At 51.4% G+C, this 21,038-nt stretch overlaps 2 protein-coding genes across 3 annotated transcripts in view; one reads left to right on the top strand and one right to left on the bottom strand.

Annotated features, from left to right (window-relative positions):
- Nucleotides 1-21,038, top strand: part of CIAPIN1 (cytokine induced apoptosis inhibitor 1) — a 249,534-nt gene that overhangs the window by 223,307 nt on the left and 5,189 nt on the right. Inside the window, exons 1-4 of one of the 2 annotated variants that reach the window (XM_024551409.4) lie at nt 13,432-13,565; nt 17,600-17,774; nt 18,437-18,589; nt 19,939-20,015. In XM_024551409.4, the coding sequence (XP_024407177.1) occupies nt 17,618-17,774; nt 18,437-18,589; nt 19,939-20,015 (387 nt within the window). In that variant the 5' untranslated portion in view covers nt 13,432-13,565; nt 17,600-17,617. Of the gene's footprint in view, nt 1-13,431; nt 13,566-17,599; nt 17,775-18,436; nt 18,590-19,938; nt 20,016-21,038 lie in introns of those variants that run through there. The other variant, XM_053914562.2, reaches the window with a different exon arrangement.
- COQ9 (coenzyme Q9) lies at nt 248-13,457 on the bottom strand. Its single transcript, XM_053914560.1, has 9 exons — nt 13,325-13,457; nt 10,971-11,139; nt 9,819-9,954; nt 4,980-5,122; nt 4,626-4,710; nt 3,097-3,201; nt 1,664-1,819; nt 1,271-1,324; nt 248-961 (listed from the first exon to the last, which is right to left on the bottom strand). The coding sequence occupies exons 1-9, from the start codon at nt 13,398-13,400 to the stop codon at nt 926-928; spliced, it is 960 nt and encodes a 319-aa protein (XP_053770535.1). The 5' UTR covers nt 13,401-13,457; the 3' UTR covers nt 248-925.

The raw sequence follows: 21,038 nt of genomic DNA, 5'->3' as shown, positions 1-21,038 counted from the left end.
TAGCAACAGACAAGAGCAGCCAGAGGAGCTAACGGTGAAGGGGAAGGCCTGTCACTCACACTGCACTGATGGGAAGCCGGGGCCCAGGGACCAGACTGTCATACTGCACAGTACTATCAGGCAGCACCAGGACCAGAACTCGGGTCTCCTGGCTGCTAGCCTCGAGCCTTTTCCACAACACTGCTCTCTCTGTGGGGGTCTTGCATGCCTGCCATGGTCTGTATGAAAACTGACTATGCAACAGGAAACTGATTCAAACATATTTATTTTTATTTTTACAGACTCTGAGTTCACTAACAATCCTGCCATGCATGCTGGTGTAATGCGACACCAGGTCTGGGGTCACCTCTGGCCAGGCTGTGAACCACTGTCCAGCAGGCACAGGTTGCAGGTTGGCAGCTTTCGGAGGGGGTCCCCGGTGCAGCATGTCAGAATGCCAGAGGAAGAGGGCTGCAAGGAGGGCCCCTGGGTGCACGTGCCTGTGCTGAGCTGGGCCGTGCAGTGGATCAGCTGCTACTTCGGGTGGCTTCCGACTTGGACTCCAACTTGGGAGTCCCAGAGAGCGTTTCTAGGAAGGTCAAGATCCGATCAAAGTGCCCGTGAGACCATGGCAGGGACATGGTGGGTTTCTGAGGCTCGAATGCTTGGAGGGGAGCCTCATTTTCGGTCACACAGCTGCAATGCGGAAAGGCACCAGGAGGCTGGGCCTGGTATCAGGAACTGAGGAAGTGGCCCAATCCCGGGCCACAGCTGTGTGATCAAGTGCCCTGTGGTTTCCAGGTGGCCGCGGTGGTGGTGACTCAGGAGTCCTTCAGTGTTTTCTCATTGATACTCTGTCCCGTGGAAGGCACGTCCTACTTTCCAATGCGCTTTAAATATATTCACAGGTATTCTTCTGGACACTCTAGCTGACACCCCTTCTTGTTCACCGGCGCTGGTTTAGACCTGTCAGATTCTTGAGCTGACAAAGGGATGGAAACAGAGAGTGCTGAGGCCTTGCCCCACCCCGGGACTCCAATGGGAAGGATCAGGATTTTGGTGGCCCACGTGGCTATGATACAGAGGTCCGGCATACCAGCGTCTGGGAGCCAGCCAGTAAAACTAAAGAGGTAGGATATTTGGAATCAAGGGACTTGGACTGGGTCACTGTCAGGTCATCACGAGCTTTCCAGTTTAAGGCTACAAAGCTACTCGGGGTGGTGATGCACTAAGTAAGCATCATGGGCCGGAGTGGGGTGGGGGAGAGCAGGATGATCTGGGCAATACTCACTGTCACTGCTGCTCCCATGAGCCCTTGCACCAGGGCCTCTCCAGTGGACTTCACCTAGAAGGGGTCAGAGTCAGGTTCTCTTAAGTCCCCATCACAAACTCCAAGGGGAGACAGACCAGACAGACCAGCAGGCCTGTTAGTACCAACAGGCAGAGTAGAGAGGGCCCTGTGCGCTGGAGGAAGAGCCTATGGACAGTGCAGCCACAAACGGGCCGAGTGCGGCTCTTCAGAAGGGCGGGTATGAGGAAGAACCAGCCAGGCTCCCTGGGAAGGCCCTCAGGGCTGTCAGCTGAGACCAAAGGGAAGCAAGAGAACAGACAGTGCCCAGCTGTGACCCGAGGAGGATGGTGTGCCTAAGTGAGGGGGCTTCCCAAATGGCTAGCCCCCCACTACCTGCTTGGCAGTGTGGCCCAGATTCATCGCGTCATTAATCCGGTTCTCCAAGAAACGCCAAGTGTCCTCGAAGTCTGGGGAGGAGTCCTGCATCATCACCAGCTCTGTCGTGTTGTAGATGCCAGCCAGCACAGCTCGGCGGGTGTACCAGTTGAGCTGTAGAGAAACCCACCCAGGCAGATGGGTCACCACTCCCGCGGGGGGCCGGGAGCAGCGACACGTTGAATGGAGCCAGAGTGGGATGGGGGAGGGCAGGGATGGTCTGGGCAGTGTGTAGCTAGCTACCCAAAGCCACAGGCCCTCATGGGCTTCCCCGATCTCTTCTTTCCCTCAGATACATGTGGCCCTCTGGACAACACTATTCTCAAACGTGGCTATGCACGAGAATTACCCGGGAGATTACAAATGCAAGCTCCTGGCCCAACCTTTGAGTTTAGTGTCGGTGGGTCTCCAGGAGTCTTGGAAGTTTCCTAAGCATCCCCGGCGATTTTGCTACATTTGGTCCTTTCTGGAACTGCTGGCGCAAAGACTACATCTTAGCACACCTAAGACCCGGCAGGCTCCATGGTCAGCCAGGTATGACCAGACCTTGGGGTGCTCACGAGGAAAGTGGGGGCTGACACAGAGCCGCGGACAGGTTAGAACACCTGAAAAAGCCGAGTGCTCAAGCCCGTTAGCAGCCCCGACTAACCCGGCAAACTACTCTTCAGAGCCCTGGCTCAGCTGCTTGGTGTTTTATTCCTTTAATTTCTTTGCTTTCTAATTTCACTTTCCTGCCATCTCTGTTGGTGGTATGTTCCCACAGGGGGGAAGCTTATTAAAGCACTTTGTTAGAACTATGGTGGGAGTATCTCTTTGCCTCCCCAGCCTGGATGTTAATTTCTTTTTATGAAGGTATACGTTAACAATTTTTTCCTAACAGAAATCTAATAGCATCAACAAGTCATATTCTTTCCTGGTGCCTGTTTAAAGGCTTACTGATCTCCTAGCAAAGCAGGCGAAGATGGGCTGAGGGCAGGAGCTTCTTTTTAAAGCCATGGTGTCTCCATGGCTTTTTAAAAAAAATTAGTCTCATAAAAAGCCACACACTATGAAATTCTGCTGCAGAATCTAAATCTCAGGAGGCTGGAGGCGGAAAGGGTTATGAACAGGAGCCCGGTCACAAGGCCCTCTGACTCGGGTGTCGCCACTACAGGTCGGAAGGACGGACCACTGATTTGCAGCTGGAGTGCTGGCCCCTGAATGAAGACGACCGAGACCCCACTGTGGCTTGTTGGAAGCCCTTCCTCACACCTCGGCCTCTCCTTACCGGGATGGGAATGACGCCACAGACCCCCTGAAGGGATGCGTGATCAAAGGAATTTCAGCAACTTCTTGTAGAAATGCTTAACCCAAGCTTCCTGGTATCCTGTGAGCCTGCAGAAAGCACTCACGTCAGTGGACTGGTCCCCAGCGTAATGCCATATGTCGTCCACCATGCTGGTGAGCAAGCTCAGGCTGGATGGGATGTTGTGCGGCAGCATGAGGATGCTCAGGGCCTGTGGAGAGAATGGCGGAGGGACAGGTCTAGCACAGAGGTAACAACGCATGGGAGGCTGGTGCTTTGCCTCTCCACTGAGATGTGTATGCGGCCTGCGTGGCTCTCGTTCTGGGACCCACCATTGCCACCCATCCTGGCGGCTAAGCACCCTGACCCCAGCTGATGGGAGCCAGGGGCCAATCCTGGCTTCCTGGCCTAGTCCGATTCTCCATGCCCACCCAGCATGTGGACTGGGCAGTGCAGAGCGTCTGGCCTGGTCCCTCTGAGAACCGAGAGCAAGGATGGGGGTGGACACGTGGAGGAAGCAGCAGAGATGAGGGGAATCTGGGGTTGGCTTCCAGGTCCAAATTCTAGGCCACTCCCCAGGCCCAGTAACATTCCTGCCCTTGATATCCTGCTGCAGCCTTAATAAATTCCTTACCGCCCACCTCTATTTTCTGCTTAAATCAAGTTGATTGGTTACCTGAAACCAAAAATTCCTCAACTAATTCGGGCAATGGCACAACCCAGAGACTCTTTCAGTAGGCAGACAACTCCTGACCGTGCAAGGTTTTGCCACTTCACCAACTGTAACCCCCTCGGCTGTGGCCTACGGGATTTGGACAGCGAGGTCCTGGGTTGGCTGGGGGGGTTCCTCTCAGTGAAGGAGCCCAGAGGGAAACGTGCTGAATCAGGAGGCACTCATTTTTGTCATTTGAACTGTGAGATGGAATGAGTCAAGGCCACGGGTCTGAAAGTCCAGTGTGACAAGCACAGGCAGGGGCAGCTGTGACTCTTGGCTGCACTCCCTCCATCCCCAGCCTGGGGAGCTCAAACGTCTGTCAGTGGGCCGACTGAAACGATGTGCTCAGCGGCGCCCCAGCTGGGTTGGGGGGCGCCGCGTGACCCCCGCGCTCCATCTCGGATGTGCTTTGACTTTCTCAGCTGAGAGAATGGCTCACACTGCGGCAGGCTTTGAAACGGGGGAAAGGAAGCCTCAGGAAAGGGGAGAAAAGCCCTCGGAATGAACCCTCCAATTCTCAAGCATCACACTGACAATTCGAAAAGAAGTCCAGTCCTCTGGGACCTGGAACACGACGGGCCTGTTAATGACAACGGCCAATACAATCTGCTTTCTCATCTCCTTCATGGATTACTCTCCTCCTCAGTGAGGACCTGCTGGCATACTCAGGCCACTAAGGCTCCACCCAGGATGTGATCCAGTACCCAGGCCACTCACATCTCCAGGGCCACAGATGGCTCCGAGTTACTCTCCTTGGCATCCCCACATCTGAAGCCTAGCTCTGCCGAGCGCACAGAGCACCCCTGGGTCTCTGGGGACCAGTGAGCTAACTTCTGACAGCGAGACGCCCTCCGAGCAAAAGGCACTGCCAGCACCAGTCCGAACACAGTTGCCCTGTGGCCTGGGTATGGACTCTGTACCCGGGGCCAGTGCTCGATGTACGGGATCAGCATTCTCAGCCTGGTTTCCACTGCGTCCCTCAGGAACTGGTCTGTCTTCCTCTTCCTGGAAGAGGGAAAACAGTGCGTCTCTGGGTCACTGGGTCACTGGGCCGCAGGCATGGGCTCAGTGCTAGACTAGGGAGGAGGGCTCGGCAGGCTCCAGACGCCGGCCTGACTACAGCGGTCAGAGCCAGGCGCTGCCTGCCCGTCCCACCGGAGCAGCTGGTCTGCTCAACGCGGCTCTCTTTGGATTGGCCTCCCATGGTCCCCGGGTGGGGCCCACATCCCTCAGTCCTCAGCTGCCACCCTGAGCGGTAACACCACAGGACTTACTCTGCCTGGTTAAGCTGCATCAGCTTCTGCTCCTCCTCCAGCACCTGGGTGAGCCGAGCGTTGCACTGGGTCACAAAATGCAGGATCAGCTCACTGCCGTCACTCCCAAACATGCTGGCCGCCGCACTGGAGAGGCCCAGAGACTACAGAGAAAGGGAAGACAGAACAGTGGTGGCAAGTGTGGCGGACAGGTGTGGCCTGTTCATCACTAGGGCCTCTTCTTCTAGCGACAGTGGCTTGCTTTCCAGAGGGCCACCACACACTCCATTCTTCATCCCTGGGACTTGGGTGGCGCTAACCACACTCCACCAGCCCCTGGATGTGTCCCACAGCATGGGGCACAGACTTGCATGACGGGACTTTACAGTGACCACCTCAAAGATGTGCAAACGACCAAATGCAGGCCTTGAGACCGCCTTAGAACTTGTGCTAGTACTGGTGGGAAAGAGGAGCTCTTTGTCCACTGGGGCTGTCAAGCCATTCTGAGTCCTGTGTGGGGTGCCTCTGCAGAGAACAGAGCTCAGAGAGGAGAGAGAAGCGGATGTGCTGGAGGGACAGCTCCCGGAAGCACAACCTAAGAACGCTGTGCCCGAGCTACGTCCAGACTTGCCTGTTACTACATGAGCCAAACACTCTCTTTCTTGTAACCTGGTGTCCTAATAAACAAAGGGGCTTAGGAAGACCCTCTCTCCTTCACCAATTCACCTAACTTAAATCTCTTGGAACTTAGGTCTCTTAGTTATTTAAAAACAACAACAAAGCTTTTTAAAAAATGATTTTATTTATTTATTTTTAGAGAGGAAGTGATGGAGAAAGAGAGGCTGAGAAGCATCAATGTGTGAGAGAAACATCGATTGGTTGCCTTTCGCACATGCCCCAACCAGGGACCGACCTGCAACCCAGGTATGTGCCCTGACCGGGAAACAAACCAATGACATTTTGCATTGCGGGATGACACTGAACCAACTGAGCCACACCGGTCAGGGTAAAGCTTTTTTTACTGAGTTGTTAAGTTAACAAAGCCACAAAAACCCCTTGCTCCTCCTGATATACAGCAATCACTGAGCATCTGCTGGAGGCAGACCCTGCAGCAGCAGAGACAGAGGGAAGAAAAGGAACAAAAAATATATTAACTCAAAATTCCCACTGGTGGGAGTGGGGACAGTCCCGCTCTTTTGGAGGAAGGACACAGCCCTTTCGGAAGGCAATCTGGCAACATTCACATCAACATTCGAGCTGAGCAGCATGCATGTAACGGTTGGGTGCACTCAGTGGGTGGGTATTATCACCGCCCACATTGTACAGATGAGGAAACTGAGGCTTAAAGCTCTTACCCGCCAGGCTACACTGCCTCCAACATGTGTGTAAGAAGAACCTACGCCACACACAGATGCTCTGAGCTAGTCATCAAGTTATTCATCAGCTCCAAAGCTGCCCTTCCATCCTCAGCTTTGGGATGCGGGGACTGGGGCTCCGCAAACCACATTTCTGGCTCCCTGTTAGGGTCCCTGCAGCATGGACAGAGGGAGACTCCGAGACTGCAGGAGGACGAAGAGACTTGCTTCTTCCTGCTGACTTGTATCCTAGTGGTCTGTGGGATGTGTCCAGTTTGCGGTTCTCCCAACACTCGAAGAACTAGGTCATCAAGCCACCATCCCCCTTCCTGTGCTTCTGACAGCTCCACCATTCCCCACCGCCAGAGGTCAGGTGCCAGCCCCAAGGGACCCCTCCTCCAAATTTAGAGACTCCAGCTGTGTTAACGCCCACTCCTCAGAGATCTGAGGGTCACCTCCATAGGGACGCCCCGGCAAGCTCCTACTTATAATAATTCCAATTCCTCTCTTTGTTCCCTAGCCCTGGGGATGGAAGCTACTTCTTGCAGCTGCCGCTGCCATAATACCTTCATGTCCTTTCTCTCCTTTCCGTTATCCACTTACCCGCTGCACACTGAGTTAACACTTCTTTACTATTATTGTTAAATTACTAAATTCTCCCAATAACTGGTGTAGTTTCTGTCTCCTGATGTACACACTCCATGAAAAAGCAACTCCACTTCCCCAAATCTGTCCTAAAAAAACCAACCAGAAATACACTTAAGTGTATCAAATAGGTTTAAATACTAAATAATTGGGAACTCAAATGTTTACCAATTGAGTTCAAAGGAATAAATTAGGTACTATGCAGCCACTATTTGTGGAAATGTGCAGTGAAGAAAGCTGGTTAACCACCCAATGTTCAGTACACTCAGATCTCCCCACACAATCCTGCTATATTTCTGTCCTCTCCTGGTTTCACAGCTTTCTGTAATGATTCTTTCAAACGTCCACTCTTCTGCCCAACCTGTGTCGCCTTCCACGCTTTCCTAACTTCAGGTTCATGGGACAAGCACATCCACTTCACAGGGAACACAGAACCATCCCCTGGGGACCTCCTCGACGTTCTTCTGGAAGTGAAACCTGCGGCCTTCTGCAGCCTCACCGCTAACGCCGAGCGCCCGTCCTTCCACTTGTTTTCCGGATCTCCTGGTTTTCCCTTCAAGGACCCTTGTGCTCTTGATCTCTGCCACCTTCTTGTGTTTCTTCCCTCTGGCTTGTTTCTGCCTTCTCCCAACAGTGTTCAGAAAAGCCTGAATTTCCCTCCGTTTCCCCTGCTTGACACACACTCGCTCTCTCCTGACCTTTTCAGGCAAATGCCTCTCCACTGCCTTACCTTCCACTCACTCTTCAGCCCCTCCAGTTATTTCTGCCCAGGCACTCCCCGCAGGTGGCTGCCACTCCCGCAACCAATGTCTAGTTACTCAGGCCCCTTCTGCTTTGCCTCCAGCATCAGGCTGCTCTGCCTAAGTCTTCTTTGCCAGCTCCTCCTGTTCTACCCCACCTTCTTGAGGGCCTACATTTCTCTCCCTTCACATTATACTCAGGGCACACGCATATTACCCTAGGCAATCTCATTCACCTCTATGGTTTAATTGCCACACACACACACACACACACACACACACAATGCCCAAACATATACTCGAGTCCAGATAGCTCCTTTCTGCATGCCTGAGCTCTCTCACTGGTTGACCAAAGACCCCTCACATTCAACAACCCAAGACTGTACCCATGCTGCCCCAAACCTGGTCCTCATCCAGCGGCCCTAGTCCCAGAAAACAGCACTGACAAGTACCACACAAACTGGCAACTCTGGTGCCATCCTGTCACTCCCTATGCTGTTCTACCACCAAACCGACCCACTTGTCTCTGTGTTCACTGCTCCAGGCCAGAAAATCCTCATTTTTCCTGGGCAGCTGGCAGTAGCCCCCAGTGACTCTGAGCCTCCAATCCAGTCTTCACCCAGCAGCCGAAATGAAGGTTTTCAAATGTCAAATTTCGTCCCAGACCTTCAATTGTTCCTAGTACAAAAGCCGCACTCCTTAACACGACCTTCAGGACCTCTGCTGAGCTTTCCCCAGGCTCTCCTGGCTCATCACTCTCCCTCCCTCTCTGTGTGATGGTTTGCTTTGGTTCTTCTGCGGCTGGCTTCTTCTCCTTCGCACATGCTGCTTCTCTGTCTAGACTTGTCCATCTCCCACCCCCAAACCAGCTGAAGCCTAATGCGTTCCTCAGATCTCAGTTCAAAGCCCTTCCTGACCACCTTCTCATCCCCCACCCCCCGAGATGAGGTCCCGCCACCGCACATCTCAACTGGCACCTTTTCCTGACAGCCCACACCCACTCTGTGAGCTCGCGTTTGTGTATGTTTGTTTAATGCCGCTGGACGGAAAGCTCAGCAAGGGCGGAACTGTGTCTGCCTTGACCATTGTGACGTCCCCAGGACCTAGCACGGTGCCAGGTGCACACTATCTGCTCAATAACTGTTTGAAGAACAAATGATTAATAAATGAAAGGTTTTTTAAAAATTGAAATAGGCATTAAAATGTTTATAGTAGGATCATGGATGGATTTTTCACTCTTTTCTACATCTGTACTGTTCAAAGTCTTCGCAGTGAGCATACCGTGGAGTCCTATCACATGCGCCCTACATGCACGTGACTTATGCTACCATACGTGCTCTTGGGAGAGAGTTAGAGACACGAGAAACCACCATTAAATCTGAGTCAAGCAACGTTGTTGCCTGTCATCTGATCTCATGAGCAGGGGCCCTGTGGCGGCCTTGGGCTGGGAGACACGGGTCTGCAACCCCACCGGTCTCCGCCCTCCCAGGCCTCTCGCAGGACAGTCCCTGCTGTGCTGTATGATTCTGTACCACGTCGCCTAAACGTGAGCCTGCTGCTTAATCCACAGCAGCAGTCTGCTCCCACGCGGGAGGGAATGCTGACTCTCAGACTTAGTGAGACACACAAAGCGTGCTGGTCTCCCAAGTGGTGTGTTCTTGGGAGTTTCCACACACCGCATTTCGTCAAGTCTAAGATGCACGCAGCTGCCATCTGAAACAATCAGTGCGAATTGCACAATGATGTGTCACAGTTCAAAGGCAGCATTTTTCTCTTTTTAATGATGCAAAAACAATGTTGCCTCTTATAAGCAGAGGCATCTCGGAGTCAATGAATATGGTAGTTTTTATCACAGGCAATTCTTGCCTAAATGGCTGCCTTTAGAACCGAACTCCCCAAAACCAACTCCATCTTATGTTCTTTTTATATTAAAAAATAGTTTAAAAATGCACCCATTTCCACTTTACTGGGAAAGAACCCGCCCCCCCCCCCCAAGAGAAAACCCTACAGTGGAGAGGGGTTCCAAGCTGGGCTGGAAGACACGCGAGGCCCTTCGCTCTGGCTAATGGAACCCTTCCCTGGCTGGTCTCGGTCGGGCCGCCCACCCTCAGCATGCACACCTGGGCTCCTTCTGCGATCGCCTCTGCCGTCCAGCCGTGGGCGGGCACGAACTCCAGGGCTGCTGTCAGGATGCGGTGCTGCAGCTGCTCCTCACTCTCGTGGTCCTCCTCCTCCTCGCCACCCTGATCTGTGTACCTGAGACCCAAATCCGAGCGGGACATGGGGACACCTCATCTCGCTGCCTGCTGCAATGCCAGCACAGTAAAAGTTCTGTCACCTTCCCCTCCCATAGGGCCATGAAGAGAAGGGCAGCAGCAGCGAGCAAGGTGGTCACGGGCTAGGAAGACACGTGCTCCTGCAGCACCCTGGACTTCCGTTTACAGCCCTCAGCACCATTTTTGATGTGTATTTGCGCCAGATGGAAATCCACGGGGTCCGAAACAGCGGTTATACTATCCACGGGGCCTGGCACAAAGAAGAACCTCAAAAAATATTTGCTGAGCTGAAATGAAGTGTACATGAATCAGGAAACCAGAAAACGAGTGGGGATACTCTAATTTCAGAGCTCCAGGAACTTCTCAGTGGCAGGTAAGAAGAAAAAATATCTAATGGAAATGTAAATTACTATTCTGTTTCTGGAGGGCAACACGGCCCTGTGTGGTCTGCCACAAAATGTTACATGTGCATGTCCTTTGACCTGGTGCTGCCACTGCTGAGAGAGTCACACACTTTACTGCAGGAAATCTAAATATTCGTCGATAAAAGATAGGGAAAATAAATTTTGGTACTGTCACTTGCTGGAACATTATGATGCAATTATTAAAAGAATACAGATTGTGAAAAGAGATTCAAAATGTGCTTGCTGAGGGAAAACACAGGTTCTGGGACAGCATGTGTAGTGTACAGTGTGATTACTCATTATTACAGACACAGCCTCACATATGGAGTATGCTCGGAGAAACATCGATAAGGACATCAACGGAAGTGTTAGCAGAGTTATTTCTGGGTTTGTGTTTCTGGTAATTTCTGCCTTAATTGTTTAGATGTTTTACAATGTACAGGTACCATTTTCATTAAAAAATAATAGATTCCTTTTAAAAGTCTTGAAAATGATGACAAGTGAGAAGAGGGACAGAGAAGAGAGAGGACGAACAGATATAGCCAGGCATGCAAAGTGGCCGGAAATGGGTGGACTGGGTTCTGGTGCCTACCTGGGGGGTGGACGAGAAGACTCCGCATTGGGTTCTTCTGCCCCCTGTGTCTCCGAATGTTGCTGAGAAAAAGACGGGGGAGGCTGCTGCTTCTGCTCGTCGGAAGACCTGAGCTGCAGAGCTGAAGTGTGGAAGGCACGTGGCATCAGGGCTGGCCGGCAGCAGGACACTGAAACAGGAACTGGACCAGTCAGAGACACTTATCAGAGAAGGCCCTTTGAGACCTAGAGCGATACGCGAGATGCGGAAGAGGAAAAGCAGGGCAGAGACCCCTCCAGAACCACTTATCCAAGCGCCAGGTCCCAGACAAGAATCACAGGTAAACTGACAACCCTTAGACACGACGCGCAGACAAAAGTATGAGCCAGAAAACGGAAGAGGTGGCTTGTAGGCCTGTTCTTTGTTAGCAGTGTGGTACTGGGCAAACCATTTTATCCCCAGTGAGCCTAATTTTAAAGTATGCAAATTAGAGAGTAATAATCCCTACTTACTCAGATGCGAGGGAGGCTGAAATAGAAAGTGAAAGTGACCTGAAAACGTTTCATATTTACCTATCATAGCAAGAGCACTGGACTAGAAGTACTGACTCCCTAGTGTTTATATGGTGTGTCAATCTGCTCTCTCGCCTGCGGTGTTGCAACACCCCATTCATTCACCATAGTCAAGGGCTTTTGGAAAATACAGCAGTGTTTCCTAAGCACGGGCTCATACTACCTTTCTCTTTCCCAACGTTGTATTATTAAAAACTGCGAACACACAGGCAAGTTGAAAGAACTGTGATATGAACACCTGTACATCCACCACCTGGATTCTCTATGCTTAGCCATCACGCTCTTCATTGAGTCGTCTTGTTTTGTGACACACCTACTGCAGACCTCAGTATCCTTCACCTCTGAGCATTTCCGCACGCACAGCATTAACCAGAGTTTAATATTCATTTACTGTTCCTTTTTTGAGGTGACATTTATATACAATGAAACACAAAAGTCTTACACGTGCCAATTCTGAATTCTGACAAATGTATACCCTTATATAACCTGAGCCCCTATCTAGAATCGTCACCCCAGCAAGTTCCCTCGTGTTCGTTCCTTCCCAGTCATTCCCCACCTACGCTGTTCTGACTGTTGTTCTCTGGGTTTGCCTGTCCTAGAATTTCATCTAAGTACATTAATACAGGATGCCCTTTGTGTGTAAGACTTCTTTTGTTTAATATATTTTTTGTAGCTTGATTTGTATTTTTTGTGTAAATCAGTAGTAGGCGGTTACTTTTTCTTGCTGAGTAGTATTCCATTCAGAAACACTACTCTGTTGATGGACACCTGGGCTGTTCCAGTGTTGGCTCCCGTAAGTAACGTTTCTATGAGCGTATCTGTACAAACCTTTTTGTGGACATACACTTTCATTTCCCTGCATAATTACTTAGGAGTGGATCTGCTGGGTCACGGGCACTACTTTTACCAAACATATTTAGAGTTTTGTATAAAAACAACAAAAGGGCACCCATTGCCAAAAAAAGATCTATGGACTAACACAGAGGGCAAAGATTTTAAAAGAAACAGCACAGTATGTGTAAAAATCTCAGCATTTCATGGTATGTACAGAAGAAATGGAGAGAATATTCATAAAACTTTGAAAAGGACAGGGAGGTTCCAAAGAAACACTGAGGAACCGCTGTGATTTATGAGAGTTTAGGTGAAATACAGGAGAATGTTTATTATGTTTTAGCTCTGTATTTTTGCTAATGTATCAATGCATACATCCCATTTACGGAAATTGACACTGGTTTTCCATTTATGGTAGTGACACAATAGCGACACAAAGCTTCCTCTTTAAAGTAAATGTCCATATGTTTCATAACTCAGATGTATAAACAAAAATACTGACTATGTGGAGACACAGGTGGGACAAGGATATCACGGATACCGACGGTGGGGAAATGACTGGCAGGAAACAGTGCAGTAGGCGCTCGCTGCGGCTGTTGCCCACCCCGTCCCTCGGGCGTTCAGGGCCCGGGGACTTGGCGAGGGAGTTTAGGAGGCTGGGTCCGAGTTCTGCAACTCCCGAGCTGTGTGACCTTGGGCACCCACAGCCCTCTCCGGGGCTCCACGGGCTCCACTAAGTGGCAGTGACAGGCCCTACTCCGCTGCTCTGGCCCTCACAGCCGTGGACTGGGGGCAGAAGCCTGCCGGGCCGCCCGAACAGTCCCGGGACGCCGGCGGGTCCTCGCCCTTGCCCTTCACCTCACCTTGCTCGCGAGCCGCCGCCACGGCCTCTCCCTCCCCGCGCCCAGCGAAGGTGGACCTCGCGCCCCCCCCACCCCCGCCGCCCGCTCCGCGGTTCTGCCGCCCCCTCACCGGGCAGGCACCGCAGCCGCAGGAGCCTCCAGCCCGCCCGGCCGAGCGCGCCGGACACCGCCGCCGCCGCCGCCATCTTGGAAGCGGGCACGCCGCCGACGGCGACGCGACTGGCAGCACCCGGGTCGCGGCGCACCCGCTTCCGTCCTGCTAGCGCCGCGTGATCCTCTTCCTCTCGCGAGAGGTGCGCGGCGCGGAGCCGGCAGCTGCGGAGAAGCTGAGAGCGAGCCGGGAGAGCCAGGTGAGTGCTGTCCGGTGGTCCCAGAGCCCGACCTCCCCCAACGGTCCCCTCCTGGTCCCCCCTGCTGCCCAGATCCTCCCCTTTGCTAGTCCCAGTCCCGTCCCTTGGCGGGAACCTAGACGTGGCCACCTCGGTGAGGACCACGGCGGGCTTTTGCCCAGAGAAGCCGTGTGAGGGGCCGGACCGGTTTTGTCTGACCCGGGCCCCTGGCTTGGTGGCCCCTTGTCCTTCCTGGGCGGCCTCTTATCCTGCGCTGCCGGCCCGGGGACCGCGCGGTCAGGAGGAAGAGTCCTGAGTTGGGGTGCGGGAGACCGGGTCTGAGACCCGCTTCTGCCTGTAGCTAGCTGCTGTGACCTTGGGCCTCGGTCCCTCTCCTCAAACTGAAGTTTCGGTCGTTGGGGGAACCTCCAGGTTGTACTTTTTGAGCCATTGACTTTCCTGAACCTCCAAGGTTTTGAGTTGCTGTAATCAAGTATTTCGCGAACTTGCCAGATAGGACGAATCACATAGGATGCTTGTTACTAAGGCGTATACCCAGGCGTTTCTTCGGGAGAGTTGATTCAATGCATTTGGGTGTAGTCCAGGCATTTAATTTTAACAAATACCCCCAGGTGATGTGTCGGATTTGCAAACTTAGAAAAGGCTGGAAGCGTTCGGTTAGACGCTAAGTGCCAAGCTCTGGGTGACTCTGGAAGGTCAGGGACTAGAACCAGACAAACGTAAATGCTTGAGCGCCTCACTGCCTCTCTGTCATCAGGGACGGGTTCACCGAAGTAGGAAGATGTAAATGGTTTTGGGATTAAGGATTAGCGAAGATGAGAGCTAAACACGTCGTTCCGTAAATTTTGTGTTTGCAGTTAGATTGCAGTTGTGTTTACAATTTTGTTTTCCTATCTGTTTCCCATACCCTTTACCAACTCGTCTTTGCGAGTGGTTTTGCTCTCCCCTGCATGAATGCGGGGGAGACTCCTGAAGTTGCACATTAGTATCTCTGGATCTCGGTAAAGCACTGATGATCTCTCCCGGAGGTTTTATTTTTTCTTTTTCTGAGTGCTGGTCACTTATCTTCAAAGGAGCCCTTCTGTGGAAATTGTAGCACTTGGACATACGTTCTGAGACCCTTAACTCTTGACCCACATGTGATTGGCGACACTCTTCCATAGCTTTTCCTTTGAGTTTCCTGTCTCCTTGCTGATTATCCCCTTTTCCCTCTTTCTGTGTGTGTGCATAAGCGTCAGTCAGTTCATTCTAGTTACGTTTTCTGTTCCGGTAACTGTCAGGGTTCTCAGATATTTTTATGCACCTGACTTGAAAGGAGTTGTTTTTTTGGTTTGCACTGATACCCAAACGTCTATCTTAGTTTTTTATTTTGGCCCAACTCATCCTTGAGAGGAGGCACATGCCTCCAGATTGGGTGTTTACTGGGTACCTTAAAAATAAACAAGTGCGTCTCCAGAAGTTGTTCTCACACATCTGCTGTCAGTGTCTGCCAGGAATGTTTGAGAGGGGCCAGGGCACGGGTGTGCAGTGGCTAGGGCAGGGCGGAGAGGTGCTTAGCAGTCACGTCCACGGACGCGACAGTGACCTTCCCTCCACCTCCTTTCAGTTGTGAAACTGGGCTCTGAGTCACACTTCTGAGTATGCTGACCTAAGTGCCAGGCAGTTTTTCCTTGTGCTTTTTGTTGTTGTTGTTAAAGACAGATTGACAACACAGAACGCTGATGATGAAAAACATCGCACTTTGGCTTTTAGATATTTAAAAGAACATTCTTTCCCATTGCATTAGGAAAATGCTGGCCGAAAGTGGTGGCTGTGTCTGTTTTTTGAGGTTAATGTTCAATCGGTATATTTTATGAGCCATAGAAGATTAGTCTGGGGGGACAGGGAACGTGAAGCATTTTCATTCTCGTGCTTTGCCGGCCCAGCCCCACTGGAGTGCTGTGTGAGGCGTCCTCAAGCGAGCTCCTTCCTGCACTGGGGGATTCCGACAGTGAAAAGGAAGCTCGCGTTCCTCCTGGCCCTCAAGAAGCGGGGCCTCGGAGCTGTTTTCAGAACGTTGTTTCATTGGCTTTGTGTGCCAGGCTCTGCTGAGTGCTTTGTATATTTCCATCTTCTCATTTATTTCTGACAGCAGCCTTGGAAATAGGAGCTTATCACCCCTCCTTTTTGATGAGAAAAAAGAGAAGCTAGTAGCTGACTCGTAGCTATGAACTAGAAGATGCTAGTGGTAGGTAGAACCTGGTTCACCTGTGTTCAAAATGTGTGCTGTGTAAAACTCTGCCGCCATAAAGGCCTCCAGAAAGGTCCAGACATCTGGGGTTTTGTTTTTCTGTAGCTACTATGTAACCTGTGGCCCCTTGGTTCTTTCATGAGGATTCTTTGTGCACGGTTGTGGTTGTCATTGTTGGGCAGGGAGCTTGTCGCTCTTTCGTGTCCCAAAGGAGAACCTGATCCAGCATCATTCTACAAATAGGCCATTTGTTTCTTATAACCAAATACCCAGCAATCCACATTCCCGTCTTCCCCGGCTGCTGCTGAACTGTGACATTGACCCTAAGCTGCTCGCCTTAGGTTCGCAAGTCCTCTTTCTCAGGGTCATGTGACAATAAAACACTGAAAAGTTTTTTTTATTGTGCATGTTTTAGGGATTTGAAACCCATAATTCAGTGACTAAGGAATCCTGACTGCCCCATAGCACTCGGCGTCCTTGCCTGGTGACCTGCGGTCAGGCCAGGACAATCGAGTGTGTGCATTCCACACGGAAGGGTCTAGGGAGGAGGCGGGGTAGCATGAAAGTCCAACGGTGTTTCAGGGAACAGGGGGATTCCCTCTGGAGAGGTGGCGGGTACACGTGGAGCCAGAGCGTGGAGGACCTGTATCCAGAAGACTGAGGAGTTTGCTTTTGCTCTAGAAAGGAAAACATTTAGTATCCCCTTTAGGAAATGAGCAACGAAACCAAAGTACTGCAGTGGTGAAGGGTGACTGGCTAACCTGGGCATGTTTTGTAGGCAGAAGAGCAAGTCACTTGAAGCCAGCATTTGTAAAGAAGGAAGCAGGTAGTGGACCTGGCTTAAATCCAGTCCCCAAAGTGTCTGTGGTGGCACAGTTGTCCTTGGTTAGCCACCTCTGCAGAAGACGGAGTGTTCAGCCTAAGACTGACCCATGCCTGGTGCCCCACCACAGCTGCTGTCTTTGTGTGGTTTACTAGAGCGGTTTGAAGTCGGAAACTCGGCGGCATTAATGTTTAAGAAAGAAAGGAAGAACTGAGCGGAGTGCTGTCTCCTTACCCGATCTCACTGCGAGCACACTCTGTGCCCGTCAGAGTATCAGGTGGAAGAGAAGGTCCCCGTGGGGGGAACTCTCCGTGGGGGAAAGCACAGGCTTCACAGTCAGTTGCATGGACTCAGAGTCACACCCCAGCTCTCCGTGGACCCACTGACTAGTTGTGTGACCAGGGCTAAGTCAGTGGCCTCGGTTCCCTGGCTGTAAGACGGATGAATACCTACCTAGTTCAACTGAGGTGATTTATGGGAAGTGTTTTGAACAGTCTGGCTAATATTAAATGTTGAAGACATGGTAGATACCATTGATCACTGATACACTGATCATATTTTGATGAAAGGGAAAATATTCAATTTCCTAAATTTTATAACTTGTCTCTTTAAAACAAAACAAAACAAAACGAAGCTGTGGCTGGGTTATGTCTGCCAGTTTATCTGCCTCCCTCGCTGAGTGAGACTTCTGCCTAATTAATGTCCTGTGTGTTGTACGCGCTGGTCGAGCCAAGCCGTCTCTTATCAAAGGGAAAATAATCTTTCTGTGTTCAGCCTCCTTACTTACTTACTTATTTGGTCTCTCCAGGGATAGTGGACTCACTTATTCGAACTGTCATGTCAGTACGGTTTTCTAGCATGGCCGTCACTCCCTGGTCAGAATCGGGTTGTGGATCTGATCATATGCGATGGTGCCTCATGGATGAAATTGCACTTTTGTGTCTGCTCAGTTTTGACCCTCCTCTGGCCCGTGGTTTTTAGGTCCACAGCGCCGCAGGAATGGCAGACTTCGGGGTCTCAGCTGGCCAGTTTGTGGCGGTGGTCTGGGATAAGTCCTCCCCGGTGGAGTCTCTGAAAGGCCTGGTGGATAAGCTCCAGGCGTTAACTGGCAGCGAGGGCCGCGTGTCTGTGGAAAACATCGACCAGCTGCTGCAATGTAAGTACTGTTGTCTTCACAGGGCGGGGCGGGGGCGCATGGGCCGGTTTCCCTGGGAGTGCCGCATTTCTGCCATTCCTCGATAACAGTTTTTGTTTCGGGTGGCGCATGGTAGTAGTGGCTGGTCCTTTGTTGATTGCAGTTGAGATGTAGTGGCCTCAGGAGTGTAGTTCACGATTTGTGTAAGCATGCTCCTGTTTCTTATTAGGTACTCCACATTTATTTTTAAAAGGTTACTTGTCATCCAGCTTCCTTTTTGAGTTTTTTCCCTGAGCATATTAAAGGATAAGCAATTACCCTGGCCAGGTAGCTCAGTTGGCTGGAGCATCATCCCGATATGCCTAGGTTGCAGGTTCAATCTCTGGTCGGGCACCTGTAAGAATCAGCCAGTGAATGCATAGATAAGTGGAACAATAAATTGATTGTTCTACTCTCCCTTCCCCTCTCTCTAAATATCAATAAATTTAAAAAAAAGGAATTAGTAAGACTGCGGGAGAGCAGCACCGTTGACCTTGCCGGCAACAGTGTCTAAAAGCATTTGCTGGACCGGCAGATGTGCATTCTTCTGGGCCAGGCCGGCAGCCCTTGTGGGGACGTGCGGGGGGCTTGGGAGACTGTTATGGGGCCCAGGTGATGGCTGACAGAGTCCTCCCTCTTTCCAGCTGCCCACAAAGAGTCCAGCTTTGATGTTATTTTATCGGGGGTGATTCCTGGAAGCACCACTCTGCACAGTGCTGAGATTTTGGCCGAGATGGCCCGGATCCTGCGGCCTGGAGGATGTCTTTTTCTGAAAGAGCCGGTAGAGACAGCTGTAGGTAAGGAAATCTTCGTTTGAAAGACTAACCTTTAACAGGGTCGAATCTTTAGGTATTTTTGTTGCATCTCTCTGAGCAGGAGATACTGTTTAGAGATCAGTGTTCCTACAGCTGAACCTTCTCCTTAGAGATAAATTATTATGAAAATCTAAAGCAACACATCTGAGGAAATTGTGATCGTGACTCAGGAGGTAGGAAGACAGAAGGAAAGTACCTACCGGAGAATGGCTGGGCCCTTCAGCAGGTGGACGGGCAAACTTTGCTGTGCCCACACCACAGAAAGCTCTGCAGCAGTAAACAAAGGCACGGGCTCTGTCTGTGCAAAGCCTCGGATGCATCTCGAGGGAGTCACACGGAGTGAGGAAGCCGCTCTCAGAAGTCGCATGCTGTCCGGTTTCGCTCACACAACATTCTTGAAATAGCTGAGCGGTGGAGGATGGAGAGCGAGTCGGGGCTTGCTGGGGCAGGCGGCGTGTGAGGGCTAACACAGGAGCTCGTAGCCGTGGACCACCCTGTGTCTCGGTTGTCGCGGTGCTCACACTCCCCTGCGAGTGTGTGAAGATTGCACAGAAACGACACACGCAGGGGCGGGTAAAGCTGGTGAGGTTTGGGTCCACTCTGCGTGGCGTCAGGTTCCGGGCTTCATAAGGTGCAGGGATTGTGTGAGGAATTGCTGCGGGGGAGGCGCCGTGAAGGGTCCTCAAGCCCTCCCTGAAAACAGTGACGGGAGCCTGGGGTAGCGAGGAGATTATGGACTCACAGGAGCCAGAGAGAGCCCAGGAAGTACAAACCTCTCTTCTTATGTGTCCAAGTGGCAACGTGTCAGAGTCAGCTCTGGACTAGCGTTTTCTGCTGGACTTTCCACCAAAATGTGATGAGTTATTTCGTCAAATAAGAACAGAAACGAAAGCACTTTGCAGTGTATAGATGTCTACGTGGAAATACAGACTGTGGCTCGGAGAGCAGATCCGTGCTCCTTGCCAGGAATGTAGCCTTGGGTGACCAAACACAGTGTCTTTTGTCGGGACTGGGAAGCGAGAATAGAGCACTTGTCACTTTAGAGGGTCCGAGCCTCATGCTCGGGCATTTTCTCAGAACCCTGGGAGGTTCGGTGTTTCCAAGAAGCAGAGAGCGGTAAGAAACAAGAGTAATGGAATTACTGTGTTCCATTGCTGTGACTTACGAGCATAGGTAAGAGAATTGTGAATAACCAAGTCAAATTAAAATATCACTAAAATACATAAACATTAAACACAAAAGGTTGTTACTGTTCTAATGCGCTGAGAGCGCCTTTATTATGTTTCCTACTCTGACCTGTAAAGCTATTGATCGGGGTTTCCTCTTGGCAGTCAACAATGGCGGAGTGAAGACGGCATCTAAACTGTGTTCGGCCCTGACTCTTTCCGGCCTCGTGGAAGTGAGAGAGGTATGTCGGGAGACACTGTCTTCGCTGGGAACCCGGACTGTGGGCCACGAATCCCTGGGTCTCTGTCAGACGATGCCGAGAGAATCGGGGGAAGTAACCCAAGGGGAGATCAGTTCACTTAGACTAGGACAGAAGCTGAGAAGTGCTTTGCCTGTGAGCTGTGTGGTGCCTCAGAGAACACGTCTCTGGGGTACTCCTCCTGTGGGGAGGTTCCGCTGGGGCCCAGGGGTCGGCCGATCCTGGCCTCTGTGCTGGGTAGTGGGGCTGACCGCTGATGCGGCGGAGCAGAGCGGAGCGTAGGTCTCCCGATGGACGGGCATCCGAGGCCCAGCTGGAAGTCCCCCCGATTATCCTCGGATGTCTGGCGGGAGGCTGGAGGGGGAAATCCCATTTCTAACAATTCAGTAGAAGTATTTTCATTAAGTAGAGGCGTTTGTATATTTCTGTATGCTTCTTCAGGGTTGAAATTTCCATGTGTGGGGCCCGGTGTTTATCTTGAGAGCCATCCTACCACCGATTTGGTGCTTCTGTTCCTCCGTGCCCACCCTTTATTTTTGTTTTTAGTCTAAGGCGTTCTGATCTTTACTCTGAAATAAGAGATGCTCATAAAAATTCAGTTAATACTGAAGAATATTAAATACAAGGTGACATCCCTGTCCTTGGTCATACTCCCCGCCACAGAGGCATCCACCGATGCGTGCGTTTGTCTGGCTATTCAGACCTTTTTTATGTATCTGCGGGGATACACACCTTCCTCCCCCTCGTGTGCCTGCACACGCGTCGTTTCTGAACAAAAATAGGCCGTATGTGTGCGCTGTTCAGTCGCTGGCTCATCCATCTCACAGGGTACCCTTGTTCTTGCTCATGAGGGAACGCTGTTCAGTGCTGTGGGTGGGCTGTGACTTACCTAACTCTTCCGCATGTTAGACACAGAGGTGGTGGTGGTCTCAGTGACACAGCACCCCTGCCTATTTTCCTGCTTTTACTGTCAGCTGCTCCTTCCCCCGTGGTCCTTTTCCTCCG

Source organism: Desmodus rotundus, chromosome 12 (genome assembly GCF_022682495.2).
Source record: "Desmodus rotundus isolate HL8 chromosome 12, HLdesRot8A.1, whole genome shotgun sequence".
NCBI classification, from domain to species: domain Eukaryota; kingdom Metazoa; phylum Chordata; class Mammalia; order Chiroptera; family Phyllostomidae; genus Desmodus; species Desmodus rotundus.
This window is presented reverse-complemented; position numbering and strand designations above follow the sequence as displayed.

What these genes read in the sequence shown, in the direction of transcription:
- COQ9 (XM_053914560.1), bottom strand. Translation starts at nt 13,400, where the DNA reads ATGGCGGCGGCGGCGGCGGTGTCCGGCGCGCTCGGCCGGGCGGGCTGG. An exon ending in GCGGCTGCGGTGCCTGCCCG is followed by an intron (nt 11,140 to 13,324) that starts GTGAGGGGGCGG and finishes TTCCTGTTTCAG; the next exon opens with TGTCCTGCTGCCGGCCAGCC. An exon ending in TCATGGGAGCAGCAGTGACA is followed by an intron (nt 962 to 1,270) that starts GTGAGTATTGCC and finishes TCCCTTTGTCAG; the next exon opens with CTCAAGAATCTGACAGGTCT.